The sequence below is a fragment of the Manis pentadactyla genome, chromosome 17 (assembly GCF_030020395.1).
Source record: "Manis pentadactyla isolate mManPen7 chromosome 17, mManPen7.hap1, whole genome shotgun sequence".
Lineage (NCBI taxonomy): Eukaryota > Metazoa > Chordata > Mammalia > Pholidota > Manidae > Manis > Manis pentadactyla.
Window position 1 is genome coordinate 10,920,799 of NC_080035.1, and position 22,750 is coordinate 10,943,548.

Genomic DNA, 22,750 nt, shown 5'->3' on the forward strand with positions numbered 1-22,750 from the left:
GTCTCTGAATATTTAGAATTAACTTAACACAAGAAATTTACTGCTCTGGTCCCCTCCCAGGATAGCAGCTTCCTGGTTTGGGAGCATATCAATTAAGACTGCCTGCCCAGCCCCCAAGGTGGGCTGAGTTAGTATCTGTTTGCTAAAGAGTAAATTAAGAATATTACTTAGTAACTTCCTGGGTATTAAAATGCAATCCTGGACCTGCATGCTAAATTAGTTGCCCAGGTTGCAAATTACTTGATTAGGGCTAAAAGAGAAAAAACAGCATATAGGTAGGTTAAAAAGTACAATTAACACAATAAAGACACAGGCTATGCTGAAGTACCCTCCTTTATCTGGGCAATATTCAAACATTCCAGGCCAAGTTACTGACCTTACTCTCTTTCCACCCCACTCATCTCTGTCTTCCTACCTAACAATAATAAAGACAGGAAGATCCCACCTTAAAGCCAAAATTGCATTTTTAAAAATCCAGGAAGAAGTAAGATTCTTAACACACCATTAAGCAAATAAATAACTTGGCCCACCCTTGAGGGGCAGGGCAGGTGGTCTTAATTGATATGCCCCCAGACCAAAAAGCTGCTATTCTGGGAAGAAATCAGCAGTAAATTTCTTATGTTAATTTTGCAGAATTACCTGGAGAACTAATAAAAAGAAAGATGCTATGCCTCATCAAGGATGAACATTCTGGGCCCACTTAACAGGTGCACAACTCCTAGCCCTTTGAAAATCCTCAACCGCCTATGAAGCCCCAGACCCTAAAACCTTAGGGGTGCCTCTTCTCTGAGGTAGCCCACACTCCCCCTTCCCTGAGTGTGCACCTTTTTGCTTTAAATAAACCGCTCACTTATAATGTTTTGTCTCTGTGCTTTTCCAGTGGTGTCTTTGTTACTTTGCTTTTTCATTCTAATCACCTTATACTCTGACTTCCCTGCATCTCCAGACATCCCCCCAACAATACTAACAACAGCTGTCATTATTGAACTTCTGGTAAGACAGCCATTGCTACCCATTTTCCACATAAGGGATTTTACTTAATCCTCCCAACCCTGTGGCATAGGTATTATCAACATTTCATATTTGAGGAGAGACAGCCTCAGAGAAGAAAGGTGACTTTCCCTAGCCACACAGCAAAGTACTCAAACTAAAGTCTCCATGGAGGAATGTCTGATCTTTCCTCTATGTACTACAAAGCCAAATGCTATTTCCCAAAGGCTGTTAAAATATTTAGGTGAGTGAGAGGGTAGGTAACTCTGACATTCAGAATAAATGTATGATTTTCCTGCAAGGGAAATACAAAACTTTCTACCTACTTAAAAAAAAAGTGTTTCCTGAGTGGAAATGTCTACACAAATTAAGAATTCCAAAGGATTCTCCCTATTGTAAGATATATGCTTAGTTACATATCCTCTCTACTACATTTTCTCTTACTTAATACTTTTTCTACTTCATTTGTACAGCTGCCAAGAAAGGTAACTAAATAATTACTTAATACTTTTTCTACTTCATTTGTACAGCGGCCAAGAAAGGTAACTAAATAATCATGAATGAATAATAAATTAATAACTTAAATAAAGGTAACTAACGGCTCCTTCTAGAACTGAAAACTTTCTAAGTTTCGCTTCCACAATTAATTCTGGGTAAGTCCTCTCAAATTCACTTGTGATCTCTTTTCATTCTGCAGTCTTAAACTGTAATCAATCTCTAAACTTGGGTGCCCTCATAAATCTTTGTTCCCAGCAGGTCTGCCTTTCGTGGACTTTTCCTATTTCTCATTCTCTTTAAAGGTACAGGACCGAGAATAAATTCACCACAGACTTACCGAAAGTAGCTTTTAACAGGAATCATAAAAATCGTATTTCATTTCATATGAGTTCGCTCGTGGTCACAAAACCTGACAGCGGCAAGCCAAAGCCAGGGTTTATGCCTTTCAACTGTTTTCTCACGAAGACAAATCTAGACTGTTTTGCTCTTCTTGCGCAGTAACAATTGAGTTGATCATTGCAACTGCTCTATACAAAATTAGTTAAACTTAGAAAGACGCTAAAATCCAGAGATACCCTAACTTTCCGAGCAAATTAATTCGACCCATCCATGAAAACGTGAACCGACCCGGCGAGTTCGAAGAGCAATTTAAAGTACAGCGTGCCTTTACCCGAGTACGAAGTTCGCCGGGGCTGCACACTCTAAGCGAACCTGGAGAAGGGATGCAGAGGCAAGCGAAACCCACCGCGGAAGCAGGGCGCACACTCCGAGACGCCAGATGGGCCTCACCCCTGGGATCTCAGCGACAGACGAAGTCACCCCACTTCGCTCGCGCGGGAGAAACTGGGTCCAACCCAGAAACCTCGGGGCCCCGCCGGGCCAGGCCCTGCACGTGGACCGGAGTGCAGCGGCAGCCCCTGAGCTTGCCCGGCCCTTTCGAGGCTCTCCGGGACCGGGGCCCCACCACAGTCCCAGCCCCTTCTCGCCGCAGACCGAGGGGCAGCAACGCCGACTGTGGGGTTGGTGGTCGCAAGCGGGCTGGTTCGCGGCGCCGCGGGGCAAGGGGGCGGGCCGGAGGAGGGGCGACATGGCGCAGGCCCGGAGCGGCCAGCGCCGCCGCAGCCGGGTGGCCACGCACTTACCGGGAGGCGGCGGCGACGGCCTGCACCTCCTCCCGCCCAGGCTCCGCAGCGGCCAGAGGCAGCGCCCCGCGGAACCTGGAGAAAAGAAAAGGCCTCGGATTGGCGGGGCGGCCCAGGAGCCCAGGCCGGCCCCGCCCCCTGCCCCGGCTCCCATTGGCCTCTCCCGCGGCGGCCACGCCCCCAGGCGGCGGGGCGGGCTGGGCGAGCAGGCCCGGGACTTCCCACCCGCGGGGGTTGGAAGCTGCCATGGACTCGGTGATCCCCTCACGGCCTGGGATCTCGCATCCGCAGTGAAAGAAACTTAGAGAACGCACCGAGAGCCGCGGAAGAGAAGCCTCCTCACGGTGCTGATTCGCCATGTCCATGTGAACCTCCGCGGTCAGAAAGGAAGTAAACTTGCACTTCCTGTGTTGCAATCCCTGCTTTTTAGTTTGAAAATTAACAAGCCAACTGGAGGGTTTAAAGAGTGGTACTATGAACAATATACCTTCCACCAAATGCTACCCTTTTCACAACAGTTGCGTTCTTTCTGAGTAGGTATTTTTTTCCCCCTGAACCTTTAGATAGTAGCAACCCAACCCTGCTCCAGCCCTAAATTCCTCACCATTACCACACGCAAGAAATTTAATACCACGCCAGTCATATTATCCAATATACCGTCCTTATTTGAATGTCCTTTGTTGTTCCCCAAAGGTCATAAACACCCACACGCACACGCGTTTGTTTTTCAGTTCGGGATTTACGCAAGATTCACCCACTGCATTTGGTTTCATGTCTCTCTATATAAACTCCTCTAATCTACTACCCTAGTACTAGGGCCCTGGCTTTTTTCAATCTTTCGTAACTTTGATATATTTGAAAAGCCTGGACCAAATGTCTTGTAGACTGTATTAGTTTGTCTCCTCATCATTAGATTCAGGTTAAACATTTCAGTAAGAAAAGTACGAAGTGATGTATCTTCCATCACTAGGCACAGTGTGGTTTTGTCCCATTATCCACAATGCCAAGTTTGATCACTCGATCAAGGTATGGCCTGGCATATCTCTCCACAAAGCTACTCTAAAAAGTTCATAAATAATAGAAGTAAAACCAATGAATCACCTAGGTAGTAATTAGTAAAAGTTACTGTGCACACACCAAAATGACAATTTGCAAACCAGGAGCACTCAAACCAAAACATGGAATGAGGCTCACAGATGCAGTGTTATAAAAGCATTTTATTCAGCAAGAAAGCAGTGACTGATTGTTCTTCTCAGGGATTGGTTATATTAGCATTTTTCTAAAATGTTAGGGAATTGGTCAGTGGTTACCTCATATCAACATGGGAAATAGTTCAACTTTTGCTTATGATTTCTAGAGGTGTTGAGGAAAAATCTTCTTCCAGATAGAGCCAATGCAAAGGAGCCATCATCTGGCCATTTCAGTAGGATCTCTCAAGAGCAACGTAAACCAAGAAGGCTTTTCATGGAAAGATCCAAAAGTAACTCGAATCTTAGATTAAGTCTTTACCATGGACCCAAGAAGTATCCCTGAAGAGGGCATAGATAATGTAGCCCCAGAATTTACTCCCAAACTTAGTCTAAGAGAGCAAAAGCCTTCACTGCACAGGCTGTAAGGCTCTGGTCTCCCACAAAAACATGAGATGCCTCCAATCACAGACCTGCGAACCCATGACACCAGGTGGACATACTGGAATGGGACTTTTCCAGCACTAACAAGCAGCAAAGGTTAAGACGACAAAGGTTCCTTATGGGTTGGGACCTCTTACAACAAACTCAGACAAAAAATGGGGACTATCAGATCCACAGCTTATTGGGTTTTCCGCCAGATGCACCCTCTTGTTGGTGGAGGCCACAAAGCCAAACTCTCAAGCCAAGCTCTTAAGACATATAAAAATCACAAGGATAAAAACAAAGGCCATCTTTAGGAGGCAAAAAAGCAAGGGTATGCAATAAATTTACTAAGAGTTGCTAAACACCAGGAACTAGTTCTGCCAGTATTTTCTCCTGATAATCAAATTTTAGAAAGAAGAAAAAAATGACCCTCACCATTCTTCCTCCATTGGGCCCTACAGACAGAGATTCCATGAAGCTGACGTGAAAATAAATTGTACCTTCTACCAGCTCCATGTGAGATATCCAAAAACCGCTCAGCTGCAGCAGTTCTGAGCAATGCCCAGCGAGTTAAAGTATCCTACCAACTGCACCGACTGTTGGGCAGGAAAATTTTCCTCTGTCCTTCAAGGTTCTTCTAGTTGGTCATAAAACATAAAACATTGAAATGTCTTGAATAAGAAATCCATAGAGACAGAAAGTAAATTAGTGGTTGCCAGGGGCTGGGTGGGGCGTGAAAGAATGGGAATGACTGCTAATGGGAATGGAGTTTCTTTTAGGAGTGGTGAAAATGTTTTGGAATTAGATACTGAAGATATGATGTTGCACAACCTTGTGAATATATTTAAAAACACTGAATTGTACACTTTAAAAGGGTGAATTTCATGGCATGTGAATTATATCTTAATAAATTTTTAATGAAGGTCTTTAAAAAAAAACATAAAACATTAACAGGAGAGAATCAAATTTAGTATCATACTATGAGAACCTCACATAAGTGAAAGGTTCAAAGACAGAAAGGTAAAATGAAGTATAGAGGTAGGGCAAGGACATGGAACAAGCATCATGATTAATTTTTCCTGCCTATAATGAAAAAATGCTGAGATATAAATAGTATCGTAAGCACACGAGGGACTCCATCTTAAGGTTAAGATTCCATTCTTAAAAATCAGGGAGTTAGAGGAGCCAAGATGGCAGCATGAGTAGGACAGTGGAAATCTCCTCCCAAAAACATATATATTTTTGAAGAGAGAACAAACACATTATTCCTAAAAGAGAGACCAGAAGATACAGGATAACAGCCAGGCTACATCTACACCTGTGAGAACCCAGTGCCTCAAGAAGGGGGTAAGATACAAGCCGCAGCCCAGCAGCACCTGAGCATGCCCTTCCCCCCGGCAGGAAGAGAGGAGTCAGAGCAGGGAGGGAGAGGGAACCCAGCACTGCTAAATACCCAGCCCTAGTCATCCACACTGGGAGCGCAGACATACAGTGCATGGTGTGCTGGATACTAGGGAAACGGAACAGTAAAACCTGCGAGCAGGCCCCTACAGCGGCGCCCCCTGGGACAAAAGAAAAGCGAGTGCTTTTTGAAAGTCTTAAAGGGACAGGAGCCTCAAAGCTAGACAGAACTCTCTGGCACACTCTGCCCAGCAGCCAGGAATCCCAGGGACCTCCGGGTTCACCAACCCCTGGGGCAACAGGGCAGCTCTAAGGCCCCTCATGGCGATAAACAGCCTCCCGCCTGTTCGCCCTCTGGTGCAGCCCCACCATAGCAGAGGAGCAGCCTGAAAGGGGCCATGCCCACAGCAACCGCACGGAGCTAACTCCACAGCAGCTGGGCAAGAATCAGAGGCCCCATCTGCGCACAACTGCCCAGCACAAGCTGCTAGGGGTCACCATTCTCCCAGGAAAGGAAGGCCAAGAGCAACTGGAAAGGGACTTGGTTCTCCCAGCTGTCACACGCACCAACTGCCTACAACTACCTCTATCGCCATGAAAAAGCAGAAGAATTTGACACAGACCAGACTAACTCAGACATCCTCCCCGGAGAGGGAATCTGAGGAGACAGATTTAACCAATTTTCCTGAAAAAGAATTCAAAATAAAGCTCATAACCATGCTGATGAACTTGCAGAGAAATATGCAAGAGCTAAGGAGGGAGAATACAGAAATAAAACAATCTCTGGAAGGACTTAAAAGCAGAATAGACAAGATGCAAGAGCCATTAATGGAATAGAAATCAGAGAAGAGGAATGCAGAGAAGCTGATGCAGAGAGAGATAAAAGGATCTCCAGGAATGAAAGAATATTAAGAGAAGTCTGTGACCAATGCAAATGGAACTATATCCATATTATAGGGGTACCAGAAGAAGAAGAGAGAGAAAAAGGGATAGAAAGTGTCTTTGAAGAAATAATTGCTGAAAACTTCCCCAAACTGGGGGAGGAAATAGCCTCTCAGACCACAGAAGCACACAGAACTCCCAACACAAGGGACCCAAGGAGGACAACACCAACACACATAATAATTAAAATGGCAAAGATCAAAGACAAGGACAGAGTATTACAGGCAGCCAGAGAGAGAAAAAAGGTTACCTACAAAGGAAAACCCATCAGGTTATCATCAGACTTCTCAACAGAAACCTTACAGGCCAGAACAGAATGGCATGATATATTTAATGCAAAGAAACAGAAGGGCCTTGAACCAAGAATACTGTATCCAGCACAATTATCATTTAAATATGAAGGAGGTATTAAACAATTCCCAGACAGACAAAAGTTGATGGAATCTGCCTCCCACAAACCACCTCTACAGGGTATTTTAGAGAGGGACTGCTCTAGATGGAAGCATTCCTAAGGCTAAACAAACATCACCAGAGAAAATAGAATCACACCAAAGAAAGCAGAACAATCAAATACTAACTAAAGGCAAAAAATGAAATCAACTACCCACAAAAGCAATCAAAGGAAACACAAAAGAGCACACACACAAAAAAAACACCTAACATACAAAGAATGGAGGAGGAGCAATAAGAAGGGAGATAAATAAAGAATCATCAGACTGTGTTCATAATAGCTCAATAAATGAGTTAAGTTAGATAGTAAGACAGTAAAGAAGCTAACCTTGAACCTTTGGTAACCACGAATCTAAAGCCTGCTATGGCAATAAGTACATATCTTTCAATAATCACCCTAAATGTAAATGGACTGAATGAACCAACCAAAAGACATAGAGTAGTAGAATGGATAAAAAAGCAAGACCCATCCATATGCTGCTTACAAGAGACTCACCTCAAACCCAAAGACATACACAGACTAAAAGTCAAGGGATGGAAAAAGATATTTCATGCAAACAACAAGGAGAAGAAAGCAGGTGTTGCAGTACTAGTATCAGAAAAAATAGACTTCAAAACAAAGAAAGTAACAAGAGATAAAGAAGGACATTATATAATGATAAAGGGGTCAATCCAACAAGAGAATATAAACTTTATAAATATATGTGCAACCAATAGAGGAGCACCAACATACGTGAAACAAATACTAACAGAATTAAAGGAGGAAATAGAATACAATGCATTTATTTTAAGAGGCTTCAACACACCACTCACTCCAAAGGACAGATCCACCAGACAGAAAATAAGTACGGACACAGAGGCACTGAACAACACACTAGAACAGATGGACCTAACAGACATCTACAGAACTCTACATCCAAAAGCAACAGGATACACTTTCTTCTCAAGTGCACATGGAACATTCTCCAGAATAGACCACATACTAGGCCACAAAAAGAGCCTCAGTAAATTCAAAAAGACTGAAATTCTACCAACCAACTTCTCACACCACAAAGGTATAAAATTAGAAATAAATTGTACAAAGAAAGCAAAAAGGCTCACAAACACATGGAGGCTTAACAACATGCTCCTAAATAATCAATGGATCAACGGCCAAATCAAAATAGAGATCAAGCAATATATGGAAACAAATGACAACAACAACACAAAGCCCCAACTTCGGTGGTAGACAGCGAAAGCAGTTTTAAGAGGAATGTATATAGCAATCCAGGCATATTTAAAGAAGGAAGAACAATCCCAAATGAATAGTCTAAAGACACAATTATCAAAATTGGAAAAAGAAGAACAAATGAGGCCTAAAGTCAGCAGAAGGAGGGACATAATACAGATCAGAGAAGAAATAAATAAAATTGAGAAGAATAAAACAATAGCAAAAATCAATGAAACCAAGAGCTGGTTCTTTGAGAAAATAAACAAAATAGATAAGCCCCTAGCCAGACTTATAAAAAGAAAAAGAGAATCTAGAAATATCAACAGAATCAGAAATGAGAAAGGAAAAATCACAACAGACCCCACAGAAATACAAAGAACTATTAGAGAATACTACAAAAAAATACATATGCTAACAAGCTGGAAAACCTAGAAGAAATGAATAACTTCCTAGAAAAATACAACCTTCCAAGAATGACCAAGGAAGAAATAGATAATCTAAATAGACCAATTACCAGCAAAGAAATTGAATCAGTAATCAAAAAGCTACCCAAGAGCAAAACTCCCGGGCCAGACAGATTTACTGCAGAGTTTTATCAGACACAAAGAGAAGACATAATACCCATTCTCCTTAAAATTTTGCAGAAAATAGAAGAAGAGGGAATACTTCCAGACTCACTCTATGAAGTCAGCATCACCCTAATACCAAAATCAGGCAAAAACCCCACCAAAAAAGAAGAGGGCAAGTACCTCAACATAATAAAGGCCATATATGATAAACCCACAGCCAACATCATACTAAACAGCGAGAAGCTGAAAACATTTCCTCTAAGACCAGGAACAAGACACGGATGCCCACTCTCCCCACTGTTATTCAATGTAGTACTGGAGGTCCTAGCCACAGCAATTAGACAAAACAAAGAAATACAAGGAATCTAGATCAGTAAAGAAGAAGTCAAACTATCACTATTTGCAGATGACATGATATTGTACATAAAAAACCCTAAAGACTCCACTCCAAAACTACTAGAACTGATATTGGAATACAACAAAGTTGCAGGATACAAAATGAACACACAGAAATCTGTGGCTTTCCTATACACTAACAATGAACTAATAGAAAGAGAAACCAGGAAAACAATTACATTCACAATTGCATCAAAAAGAATAAAATACCTAGGAATAAACCTAATCAAGGAAGTGAAAGATCTATACCCCCAAAACTACAAGACATTCTTAAGAGAAATTAAAGAGGACACTAACAAATGGAAACTCATTCCATGCTCTTGGCTAGGAAGAATTAATGTTGTCAAAATGGCCATCCTACCCAAAGCAATCCACAGATTTAATGCAATCCCTATCAAATTACCAATAGCATTCTTCAACAACTGGAACAAATAGTTCTGAAATTCATATGGAACCACCAAAGGCCTCGAATAGCCAAAGCAATCCTGAGAAGGAAGAATAAAATGGGAGGGATCTTGCTCCACAACTTCAAGCTCTACTACAAAGCCACAGTAATCAAGACAATTTGGTACTGGCACAAGAACAGACCCATAGACCAATGGAACAGACTAGAGAGCCCTGTTATAAACCCAACCATATATGGTCAATTAATATATGATAAAGGAGCCATGGACATACAGTGGGGAAATGACAGCCTCTTCAACAGCTGGTGTTGGCAAAACTAGACAGCTACATTGAAGAGAATGAAACTGGATTATTGTTTAACCCCATACAGAAAAGTAAACTCGAAATGGATTAAAGACTTGAATGTAAGTCATGAAACCATAAAACTCTTAGAAGACAACATAGGCAAACATCTCCTGAATATAAGCATGAGCAACTTCTGCCTGAACCTATCTCCTCGAGAAAGGGAAACAAAAGCAAAAATGAAGTCATGGGACTACATTAAACTAAAAAGATTTGTACAGCAAATGACATCATCAACAAAACAAAATTGCATCCTACAGTATGGGAGAATATATTTGTAAATGACATATCTGACAAGGGGTTAACATCCAAAATATATAAAGAACTTACACACCTCAACTCCCAAAAAGCAAATAACCTGATTAACAAATGAACAGAGGATATGAAGAGACAATTCTCCAAAGAAGAAATTCAGATGGCCAACAGACACATGAAAAGATGCTCCACATCACTAATCATCAGGGAAATGCAAACTAAAACCACAACGAGATATCACCTCACACCAGTAAGGATGGCCAGCATTGAAAAGACTAAGAACAACAAATGCTGGCCAGGATGTGGAGAAAGGGGAACCCTCCTACACTGCTGGTGGGAATGTAAACTAGTTCAACCATTGTGGAAAGCAATATGGAGGTTCCTCAAAAAACTAAAACTAAAAATACGATTTGACCCTGGAAACTCACTCCTTGGAATTTACCCAGAGAATACAACTTCTTAGATTCCAAAAGACATATGCACCTCTATGTTTATCACAGCACTTTTTACAATAGCCAAGATATGGAAGCAATCTAAGTGTCCATCAGTAGATGAATGACTAAAGAAGATGTGGTATATATACACAATGGAATGCTATTCAGCCATAAGAAAGAAACAAATCCTACCATTTGCAACAACATGGATGGAGCTGGAGGGTTTTATGCCCAGTGAAATAAGCCAGGTGGAGAAAGACAAATGCCAAATGATTTCCCTCATTTGTGGAGTATAACAATGAAGCAAACTGAAGGAATGAAATAGCAGCAGACTCAGAGAGTCCAAGAAGGGACTAGTGGTTACCAAAGGGGACGGGTGTGGGAGGGTGGGTGGGGAGGGAGTGAGAAGGGGATTGAGGGGTATTATGTTTAGTACACATGGTGTGGGGGATCATGGGGAGAACAGTGTAGCACAGAGAAATCACATAATGGATCTGTGGCATCTTATTACACTGATGGACAGTTAATGCATTGGGGTAATGGTGGGGACTTGATAATATGGGTATATGTAGTAACCACATTGTTTTTTTCATGTGAAACCTTCATAAGAGTGCATATCATTCATACCTTAATAAAATTAACTAATTAATTAATTAATTAAGAAAAAAACCAAATGCAATCCCCAGTCTGTAGAGGAAAGTCCCTAGAATGCTTTCCCTTCCAGGGCAGGGAATCAAGTACATGACTTCTTCTAGATTCAGGACTACACGGCATGTGCACACAAAGGTAATGGATTTGCCCCTTTCCCACAGATCCTTTAGACACCCAAACTCCACTACTACCCAATACCCCAAAAGCCTCTGCTAACAGATGTAGAATCCTTAGTAATACACATGGTATCTAGTAATTATATTTAGTATTTTATATTTAGAATGTAATAGTATACAATTTCCTACCTTTCAAGTACAAGGATCTCTTCACAATGTAAACTATATTTTTAAAAAACTTTGGAGTCTTTATAAAATAGATGGTATTACTTTCAGCATCCATCAAGAAAATGCACACTGAACTGGAGGAACCCCTAAATAATGTTGGATCCCCCACAAGGGTCTTGATCCACTGGTTGGAAATCACTGCTCTGGAGAATAGTAATGGGATTACATCACCAGTTTAGAAATAAGAAGAATAATGAAAAAGAAGTGGTAAGCCTAGAAATAAATCTGTTACCTACTAAAAGCCAGTCTCTGCTAGATGCAACTAGCTTTTCATCTTTCCTTTGCCTTCAACTTCTTCTATGCCAGCTTTTTGATATGTTTTAAATCTCACCACAGTAAACACAGTCAGATGGAAAAATGGAAATGAAGACATAGATTCCACTCAATTCTCGCCACAACTTTATTAGCTCTCTGATCTTGATTGATCAATGTCTCTAAGTCTTAAGTTGCAAAATGGAAATACACCTACCCTATGGAGTTAGGTTAAGTGAGGTGTACAAAACACACTTTGTAAAGTGTTATTGTTATAGAAATATCTTCTAGATTCATCTGGCATATCACTTGCCAACTTAAAATTCTTCATGGGCTTCCCAGGGTCTTCAGGATTAAGAAAACACTCTTGGTCTAGTGTCGAAACCCCTCACTGTGTGGTCCTGCTGCTGTCCAGTCCCAGGAACCCAGTTTGTCATCCTCCTCATCTACTCACCTGCCTCTCAAGTCCAGCCATCTCAAGAAGCTAGACTTCTAGCCTTATTTCAATGTAGGCTTTTATTAGCATACTGTGTATGACTTTTTATAAATCTTACCCCAGTGGGAGTCTGTGATCATGTTTCTGGTTCCAGCCACAGTGGCCACCTTTTTTCTTGCCAACATGGCAAGTGTTTTCCCACTTAGGATTATTGCATTTATTAATTTCTTTGTCCAGAAGGTCTTCCCTCTTCTCAGAGCTTTTGCTTCTCATATTTTAAGCCTCAGATCAAGTGTCACTTCATCAGGAATGCCTTTCATGAACACCTGTTTTGAATTAGCATCCCTTCTAATTATTTTCCATTCCCTTATATGTTTATTTCCTTCATAGTTCTTGTTAAATGTCAAAATTATTTTCTTAATTTGTCTGTCTGTTTGTATATTAGTCAGGATTAGATAGCTACTGCAAAAGATAATTCCAAGTCTTGCTGGCTTAACATAGTGAAGTGAATTGCTGTCTCTCACCCAGCAAAGTAGTGTGGCTCTGCTCCATAGTGTCATTCAGGGATCCCGGATCCCTCCTTCTTGTACTGTAGTCATGAGATACGGCATTCAGGATCTCTGTAGAAAAGGAAGAGATAGAGCATGGAGAAGGCACACTTGCTCTTTAGTACCTCGGTCACAATCCATTGGCAAGAATTAGTTGCAAAGCCACACTTACACACAAGGATGCTGGGGGAAATGGTTTATCTGTATATCCAGGGAGAGGAAATGGATTTTGGTGAACACTTAATCCATGAGGACAAGTTTACTATAATAACTAGTCTCCCATATCCACACTTGCCTCCCTCATACATCTCCACACAGTGATGTGGATTAAGTCTTCCTGCTGCTTAAAAGTCTTTAATAATTTTCCATTGTACTTAGCATAAACCCCCAAATCCTTACCACAGCTAGAGGCCTGCACAGTCTGGCCTCTCTTGTCAATTTCTCTGTCCGCACACTCTGAACTCTGGTTATGGGCTTTCTTTCAGACCCTCAGATGTGCCAAGCTCCTTTACCTCATAAGTCCTGCACAAGTTGCTGTCTGCTTGGAATACAACCTGTCCTGCTCCCTTTTCCCACAACCTGACACTTACTAATCCTTTTCATCTCAGGTCAAATGTTGCTTCATCCAAGAGGCCACTATGGTAGGCAGAGTAGTGGCTCCAACAAAGTCTACGTCCTAATCCCTGAAATCGGTGACTATGTTAGGTTACAAGGCAAAGAGGAATTAAGATGGCAGGTGGAATTAATGGTGCTGATCAGCTGACCTGTGGGTGGGGCTTATCTTGGATTATCCAGTGGGCCCAGTGTAGTCACAGGGGTCCTTAATAGTAGAAGAGGGAGGCAGAAAAGTCAGAAAAGGAGATTTGACTATAGAGACGGCTTGGAGTGCTGTGATGTAAGAAGACCCACCAGTAAGGAGCACAAGCCTGCCAATGCCTTATTTTGGCACAGGGAGTCCCATTTCAGACTTCTGGCCTATAGAATTCCTCAGATAATACATGTGTGCTGTTTTATGCCACCAATTTTGTGGTAATTTGTTATAGCAGCAAACAGGACACGAATGTACCCTCCCTGACTCCCTGACTGCCCCATCTCCCTGCCATTTTATCTGGGATGGCATCTAGTTTTCTCTCACACACGTCCTTAGTTCTCTCTTTCCAGTCCCAGATCACAGGCAGGTCTGTGCCTGGACCTTCTGGGCCAGGCTCCTGGGAACCTGATCTTCACCTCACCCGTTCTCCCCATAAACACCCAGGAATGTGATGAGTTATTTCCCCCCAGTTGGTGAATTGACAGGCAGAAACAGTCAGGCAGAGGAAGAACAAAATGGCTGAAAGAGCTCCTCTCCCTCCACTTAGATTCAGCATGAAGAGCTGACATCCTACTAGTGGGAACTTGAAAAGTTACTTACCTTCTCTACAATTCTCAGTTTCCTTAAAAGTAAAATCATGGTCACACTTTCTTCAGAGGGTTTTTGTAAGAATTAAAGAAAATAAATGAAATAATGCATACAGTGCCCTGCACATAACAAACATTACTATTGCTATTGTATTATTACCATATCACAGTCTTCATTATTCCAAATATGCTTTTAGGTTATATACAAAAAGCCCACTCCATGTAGGTACAACCAGTATCCCTAAAAAGTTGAGTCTAAAATTATAATATTTCTTAGTAGTTTTGTCCTCAGGCTTCTACTCAGTACTATCAATTAACTTTTATTGAGTAATACAGTTTCAAAAACATAATAGGAAGAGAAACCAAAATGGCTACTTACTTACTATTAGGATAATTTTATCTATGGGACACTAAAAAAAAGAAAAAATTCAACATATTTTGAAAAATCAATCTCATCCTTAATTGAAATTGTCTGCATTTCTTTTTAGTCACTGACTAAATATTTTACTCTCTAATATTCTGGGTTACCTTCATGTGGACATTGCCTGAGAAAACCATAAGATTTAAGTTTGTCAGAAACAAAATAAAAAAGGCAAATTACAATCTCCAACAGAAGGAATAAATGGCTTTTTCCATGGAAAAGAATTTGGGGAACTGTAAGTGATCTTGGACGCCTCATGCTAAGAGGCACAAGTATAAAAGGAACTCAACAGATGGCTTCTGTGGGATGATTTTAGCCAGAGCACTGCACAGCTTGCTTCTCAGGAACGTAAGGGAGGTCAGTGCCCTGGCCTCTGGCTACAGAAATGCCCCAGAATGTTCCAAGTGCACTCACAGAGTAACTGTGGACAGCAAACCCAGAACTGATAGGAGGTTTTACAGACGGAAAGTTGAAAAGTTGTACAACCTTATGAAGGCTGTGTTGTCAATTCTTGGAACTTGCTTTAAATGCAGACCATCAATTATTATTATTATATTTTTGCCTCCTATAAAGAATATATGTGCACTTGGCAAGTCCTCATGCTCTGAACACACTTACGACATTGCCATCCTGGTAATATTTGAAGGTCCAGACTGGCAATATTCAAATCTGAGCAATTCTGCTGGGACAATAGTTCTTTATGTCCATGGCCTTGAAACTTGTTGAACTGTAATGCACATTCAGAAATACACTTCACATCATGATCCAGTACACACGCACGCACGCACACATGCACACACACATGACTGAGGCAAAGATTTCAGGAAAGAATACTTACTGGGACTACAGTGCACTATGATTTTATCACTCTATTTCTATTTCATGCTACCCAAAGCCCACTAAATTGAAAACCCACAGTTAAAAAAATACTAGTTATTAAAGTCAAATCAAAGCACACTCTCTGAGCTATTCTGTAATGTGAGGGGCCTACAGTCCCTCCTTTTTATCTCCACGGAGTTAGAGAAGGTGAGAGGTACAGGCAGAGGCAGCCTCCATTTGACGGCGGGCAACGCTTAGTCACCATTTTGGTCTGGAGAGAGATGATGGTTGCACAGCACTGTGAATGCACTAAATACATTTAAAATGGCCAGTGCAAATGCACAAAATACACCTTCAAATGATTAAGTCTTATGAGAATTTCACCTCAATTTTTAGTAAACAAACAAAAATATGTGTAGGAACATATACTACCAGAGCAACAAACATGTGGGTTTTTTGTTGTTTTGTTTTATTTATCCTAGTTTTCTGGCACTCTGGATAGTCAAAGCAGAAAACTTTGAGGGCTCTAACTTTGAACAAATGAAGACAGAAAGGAGCTAACCCTTTATAAAAGTAAAACTAAACCAAAGCCAGCAGCTTTCTACCTCCAGACTTCCTGTTCTATGAGAAAAATACCACTTTAACTGTATTGTTACTTGCAGTTTTCCTAACCGATAAAAATATATATGGAAAATTAATAACAAAATGTGTATTACAGATTTATAATTTCCTTAAGTAAACTTTTTTCGCCAAATCTCATGTTATTCATTCCACATTAGAGTCCTGTCATTCCAACAACTTCTGATACAATCTCCAGTTTCGAAAATAACTTTTGGTTTTATCAAGGAGAGGCAGGGGACCCAACTTCTGCATCAGTCAGTGCCCAGTCTGTGGGGGCCCCTGGAAGGCAACAGCTTAGGTTTGAATGCGGCTCCTCTTCCACAGAGCTGTACATAGTTACACACGGGAAGAATGTGAAGAGCTGAATCACACACACCAGTGGGCATACCTTACCACTGCTTGTGTGAAAAGAGGTATTGTAGAATCAATGCAGCCCTAAGTAACATTACCCAGGGAGAGTTTTTGGAGAAACACAGAGCTACACACAGATTAAACATCTTCCCCAAATGCTCAATGTGTTTATGAGCTAAGGAGCACACACTTAGTTAGCCCACATAACATGCGCTCTAAACCAAACCCCAACACATTTGGTTAACCAACAAATTCCTCTGCAGAAGGCAGAGCAAATAGCAGGCACACTTCAACCCCATGCCTGCTGTGGGACAGGCAGCCGCGTCCTGTCTGGTTTCTCTCATCGTCACCGTCCTTCCTCACAGGTCAAGGCCAATTCTTACTTGAAGTTTGTCACATGAGCATGCACTCCTCTTGGAGGGAATGGATGCCAAACTTGTTCTACTATCACCACACAGGGTTTTGAATTGATAGAGGTCTCTATATGACCAGGAACCCCATCCTTAGTTTGAATTTCCTAGCAGCCTGGACCCACATTACTACTGTCATTCTTTCACCTACTTACCTAGAAAAGGATAACTAGACCTTGGCTGGGGCATATTGATCTATTCAAGAGAATGCCCTCCGCACTTTGACACAGTGTCTCTTTCCCAAATTTCAAAGAAGTCCTGTATAAACAAACAGGATGACCCCTTCCCCAGATATGTTTCCTCTAATCAGAATTCATGGGAAAATAAAAACTAAGGATGATTTGACAAATTGGTTTGTGTGTTCACTGTCCTTTTTCCATTTATGCTATAAAGAAAAAAAAAATGACAGGATGGCCAGTTGTTTTGTCCAGGTGTGGGCGTATCATACACACATGAGGTTAGTGCTTAATGAATGCAAGGTAATTTCTTTACTTAAGTATAACTGAAAGACAAGATTATATTAGTTTTAGTTATCCAACATAGTGATTTGACATTTGTATACATTGTGAAATGACCACAATAAGTCTAGTTACTGTCAGTCACCATACAAAGGTACCCCCTTCCAAAACTTTTTGAATATTAGGTAAATTATATTCCTGAAGTCAATCTGGAAATTTACAAGATTAGGCTGAGAATTGTTTTCCATCCTTCATCTTCTGTGAGAATGTCTCCAGCTTTGCACTTTATCAGTTGGTCTCACCCACTAACACACTTTACCTTAAAAGGAACCAAAACAGCCAACTAGCCAGGGAGAACAGAAGGGAGGTAAATGATCTAACTGTGGGGCTTCCACAGCCAACCACAGGAGGCATGTTAAAGTGAGTCTCCTATGCAGGACAATGGGATGGCCGATTGCTAATTCTGACTATTGTTTACAAATTTAACTTCCTTGGAAGATACATATTCATGTGATTTTCTCCTCCAGGAAACTAGAATTGAATTTCCAGCCACTAGTGTCTATCCAAAGTCTTGAGTCTCATTTTCTTTTGTGTTTAGTAGAGAATAAAAAAGAACAAGAGAAAATATGCCCAGAAAAAAACCCTAACATAACCTGTGGAGAACGGTCAGTAAAAAATGGAAACAACCACATTTGACCATGAATCCTGCAGGTAAATATGGGAAAAATTAAATACTTTTTCTCACTTTTTTCATTTATATGTTCATGCATTTAACAGTCACTGAAGTGCCATGCTGGGTGCAAGGAATAAAAATGCCTTTCCCTGTACAGTCTGATGGAAGAGAAAAAAATAACCCAACAATTACATAAAAGTGTGAAAAGCTGTTGGAAAGCTTCCTCAGCAAGATGACCCTTCAGCTGACCAAGTCTGAAAACTTGAATGTAGGTTCCCCAGTTGAACAGCCAAATTAAGGCAGTGATAGAGGGAATGGGGAGTGTAGGGTCAAGAGAGATGGAGTAGAATCCATAGAATTTGACCGATTAGCCAGGGAGGTGGAAGAGAACCAATCGAGGCAAACGCCTGGGATCCTGGCTTGTTTCCAAAGGTGTCTGATGGTGCCACCCACGGAGCAGAGACCGTGGAAAAGGGGGCAGGTGAGAAGTAAAGGTGATTCAGTTTGAGATACGCTGGTTTAAGGTGTCTGAGGCTTGAAGGGGACGGGTGTAAGAGTCAAGTTGTTATATAGGTCTAGAGTGCAGGAAATAGGTGGGAGCTAGAGATGAATGCAGAATCACTGGAGTTACACAAGCAGTAGGCGAGTCCATAGCTCTGTGGGGTGGGGAGGCTCCCAGGAGCAGGGAGAGGAGCTTCCAGTAAGGATCCACCTCAGAAGATGTCAGCACAAGCCGGAGGGCAGGTGACAGGGCAGGACCCGTGGAGGGAGTGGCCGACACACCACTTACCAGATGGACAAATGAGATTGACTTTGCGGTGGAAATACTACCTTTTCTTCTGAGAAAGAAGTGAAGGACCAAAGAGGGATAAAGGGATGATTTGGAGAGAAAGAAAAGGGCAAGTTATAGTGCCACAGACACGTGGAAGTTGAGATTACCTAGAACAGTTCTCTGCACACACTCGTTCAGAAGTTGAACAGCATCCCATTTCCACAAAAGACAGGAAGTGTGGTACAAATCTGGGCCTACTCTTGTCACTAACTAGCTGGGTGATCTTGTGGTTTGACCTTCCTTTAGCAAAGAGGGGAGCCTGGGTGGCCTCTAAATCTCCTTTTTCCTCAAATACAGACTCACTAACACAAAAGGAGTCCCAGCCCTCCCTCCAGATCCTTCTCAAAGGCTGCTACTGAGCCCAGGGTCTGATATACACCCACTGCAGCGGTGGATGGGAGGAGGTCTGTTCATGGGGTCTCCCCCACGTAAAGAACACCGGCGCTCCCAGGATCCTGGGCAGGACGGGACAAGCCGCCCAGCTCAGCAGGACACTGAGGCCCGCAGCTAGAGCGCAGGCCGCTTGGGGGTGTGACACGTTGCTGGCACAAGCCTGCCTGTCTGCAGGGCTGCATCGGTTCCCACATTCCTCTCAGCTTTCCGAACTGTGCCCAGCTTGGCCCAGACCTTTATCCTACACCTCGTGCCAGGTTCCAGCGCGACAAGGGCCTTTTCTGGCCAGAAAACAAGTAAAAGTGACTGACCTTGTTTTGAAGAGTTCACAGCTGCTCTCTCAGAAATTAAGCCTCTCGATTTCCTTTCTTCTCAGCTACTGAAGGGTCCCGGGTCCAGCTGACTGCTTTGGAAGAAATAATTCAAACGATGTACTCATGGTCCCGTAAATCTATCTTGGATTTTAGTGCCTCTGTTCACACCATCACTTCCGCTTCCCTGCCTCCAGTAAGAATGAAAGCTTCCTCTAGGAAGCCTCACCGAGTGGTTTGTTGACCACTACTTCCCAGGGGCTGGGACCAAGTGTGTTATGAAGACTTGACTTCAGTAATTAATAGCATCAACAACCAACCTGCCTTGGTATTTCTTTTGTATTATTTAGCTTTTCATAAGTGTATAGCTTATCTCCCCAGTCTAGTGGTGTGATCACATTTTTATGCTTCTCTTTAGCTTTGGTGAGTACAATATTTTATAGACAACAGCTCCTCAAAATAGTTGTTTGAGAATTCAGAATTTTGCTAAAGGGCTTCCGTCCCCTCAAATAACTTCAAATCATCCTTACTCTGCAGCTGTTTACCTCCTGACTTTAAACACCACCCTCTAGTAAAATTTCTCATCTCCAGAAAACCCAGGACAGTCAAGGGAAAGTGGCAAAATTCAGGGAGAGCAATCAAGTGGAATTAAGGTCCCTGGGAAAACTCTCTGGATGACTGAAGAAAGCACACTTGAGAGTAAATCTTCCAAATCAAAAAATTATTCAAACCAAAAAACTACTTTGTACTGTAAACTGAAACAAGAGGCACTACTAATTGGAAGGTGACCTTGACATTGGATGTAGTCAGAGCTAACAAAGGCAATAAAATGCAAACGGTACAGTGGAATTCATCTAACAAGGCTAGTTTAGTTAAAGATTGCCAGGGAATTACCAGAAAATAAAGTGAAAGCCCACAGTTTTAAAAGCTTGAGAACAAGAATACAAACACTACACCAAGCAAAATGTTACCTGGAGAAGGATTTTATAGGACAGCTTTGATTGACAGCATTTACCACCCGTATCTTATGTGGCCTTTGTTAGATACTTCAGAATTAACTTTGGTAAGTATCTTAGTCCCTTTGGGCTGCTACAACAAAATACCATAGCCTGGCTGGCCTACAGAACAACAGAAATTTGTTTCTCACAGTTCTGGAAGCTGACAGTCCAAGGTCAGGTGGCTGTGAAGCCATCTTCCGAGCTGCAGATGGCATTCTTCTCACAGCATCCTCACATGGCAGGAAGAGGGCATGATAGCTCTGCAGGGTCGCGTTTGTTAAGGGCACTAATCTTATTCATGAGGCCTCCACTCTCATGAACTAATTACTTCCCAAAGACCCCACCTTCTCGTCACACCAGGAGTTGGGATTTCAACATATAAATTTTGAGGGGATATATTCACTATTGCAGTTAAGGGTCTAATTTTTCTGAATTCTGAATTAAACAGGTTTAATAGTCAAGAATTCAGTTAACTGTTAGGATATGGCTAGTCACAATCTTATTAATTATAGGATTATACAAGGTCAGTTTTAAAACTTATTTTGGCAATTGACTCTTGGGCTCATGGTCCCATCCTTGTAATAACCCAGGGGAGGTAGGAATCATTACCCTCATCTTCTAGACAGGAAAATGAAGGCTCAGGAGATAGATTTATCAAGGACTTGAATGATAATGTAACTGCCTGTATAGCTTCGCTTTTGGGAAAAGAGTACTCTGACGGTGCCTGCCGTCGAAGTCGAACAGTCTGAAGGGGAGGCGTGGAGCTGAATAAATGTACAACTCACTCTGAGAGGACGCCCCACGTTGGGCACCAGATGTAACGTGCCGCTCATCTTCTTTGGGTGAAATGAGAGAACAAAAAACACAGACAACAGACAGACAGACAATGGCTGCAGCCCCAAAGAGGCGCAGCACCTTTATTTTTATACTGCCTTTCTCGGACCTCAGCCAAGTACTATACTCATCTTTCCCTTCTCAGGGAAGGGCCAGAAGCAGGGGCAGTGTTTTCACACATCCTCAAGGTCTCCCTGTTTTCAGAGTGAGGAGTCTTGGCTCGTCTTCGAGGACAAGATATGTTTTTGTGGGCAGATAACTTCCAAGGACTGTACCGGTTGCTCTCAAGCAGGTGCTTTCCCGTGCTGCATTCAGACATGGGGGAAGGTGCTTTCCTATTCTGCCTACAGACATGTGAGAAGACAAAGGCCGTCCCTACAGTGCTCTGAGCAGTGAATACAAGTTTCCCAACTACTCTGTATACGAAGCAGCTGGTGCTCTGAAGTTTTATATATCAGACTCCCATGAGTTTGTTTTCGAGCCTTATAAAGCAGGATGAAAGGCCCCAGCTCCAACCCCCAACCCAACTCTTCTTCAAAGGCCTGTTAGAGCTACACAAATCCACACTGAACCTGGACAGGAACTGAGGAGAACAAACGACCCGCCACATATTTGGTCCCGTGACTCTGCTTGCTCCTCCAGCCCTTACGGGGCGCTACGTAAACACCTGCTCCGGCTTTAACTCTCCATCGGTCTCTCGACTGAATTCTTTCCTTTGAGAAAACAAGAACCGAGGAATTCCACAATCCACCCCCCACCCGATAAGTTTCAGACCACTGTCTTTTTCACTTATCTCTCCTCGGTTTCCTTAACTACTGACCATGACCCCCCATTTCTCATCCAGTCTTCCCCTCAGCCTTGCTCCTTTATGTCATCAAGCCAGACCTCTGTGCTCTCTCTCACCTCCCTCACCTAGCTCCCGGCATCCCAGTGCATCACCATCTCCAGGGCTCCCGCACACATCGCCGTGCCCCTCCCACAGGGCACTCCATCAGCCCCCTCCCAGGCCCCACCTCTGGGCCTGCCTGGATACCTGACCTCTTCTCCACATCTGTATCTCCAGGGCTTTCCAAATCTGCCCATCTCCCGCCCCTTCGTGGTTCCCTGCTGCCTTCAGAACAAAATCCAAACACCTGGGCACAGCACCCAAGGCCCTTCTTGATCCAGTTCTTCAGCCTCTTCTCCTGACCATGGCACGCCGAGCATTGGCTCTGGTAAAGGACGAACAGGTCGCCAACTGTGTAGTACTTGTCGGCCCCATCCTTGTGCTCATTTGTTCTCAGGGCTCTGTCTGCTAGGCTCCCTCCCCCCTTCCTTTGTTCTACCAACTACCTGTGGAGATGGTTTGCAAAA

General features: G+C 42.5%; 1 protein-coding gene across 5 annotated transcripts in view; it reads right to left on the reverse strand.

Moving 5' to 3' along the window:
* Nucleotides 1-22,750, reverse strand: part of SLC25A30 (solute carrier family 25 member 30) — a 127,659-nt gene that overhangs the window by 19,048 nt on the left and 85,861 nt on the right. The window contains exons 1-2 of one of the 5 annotated variants that reach the window (XM_036889653.2): nucleotides 2,945-2,963; nucleotides 2,631-2,705 (exon numbers count right to left, since the gene is read on the reverse strand). The exons of 1 other annotated variant lie outside the window; for it this stretch is intronic. Coding sequence is in view for 1 of the 4 variants with exons in the window: in XM_057494637.1 (XP_057350620.1) it covers nucleotides 2,159-2,577 (419 nt within the window). In the remaining 3 variants the exon portion in view is untranslated. 3 more of the 5 variants (XM_057494639.1, XM_057494637.1, XM_057494638.1) reach the window with 3 other exon arrangements.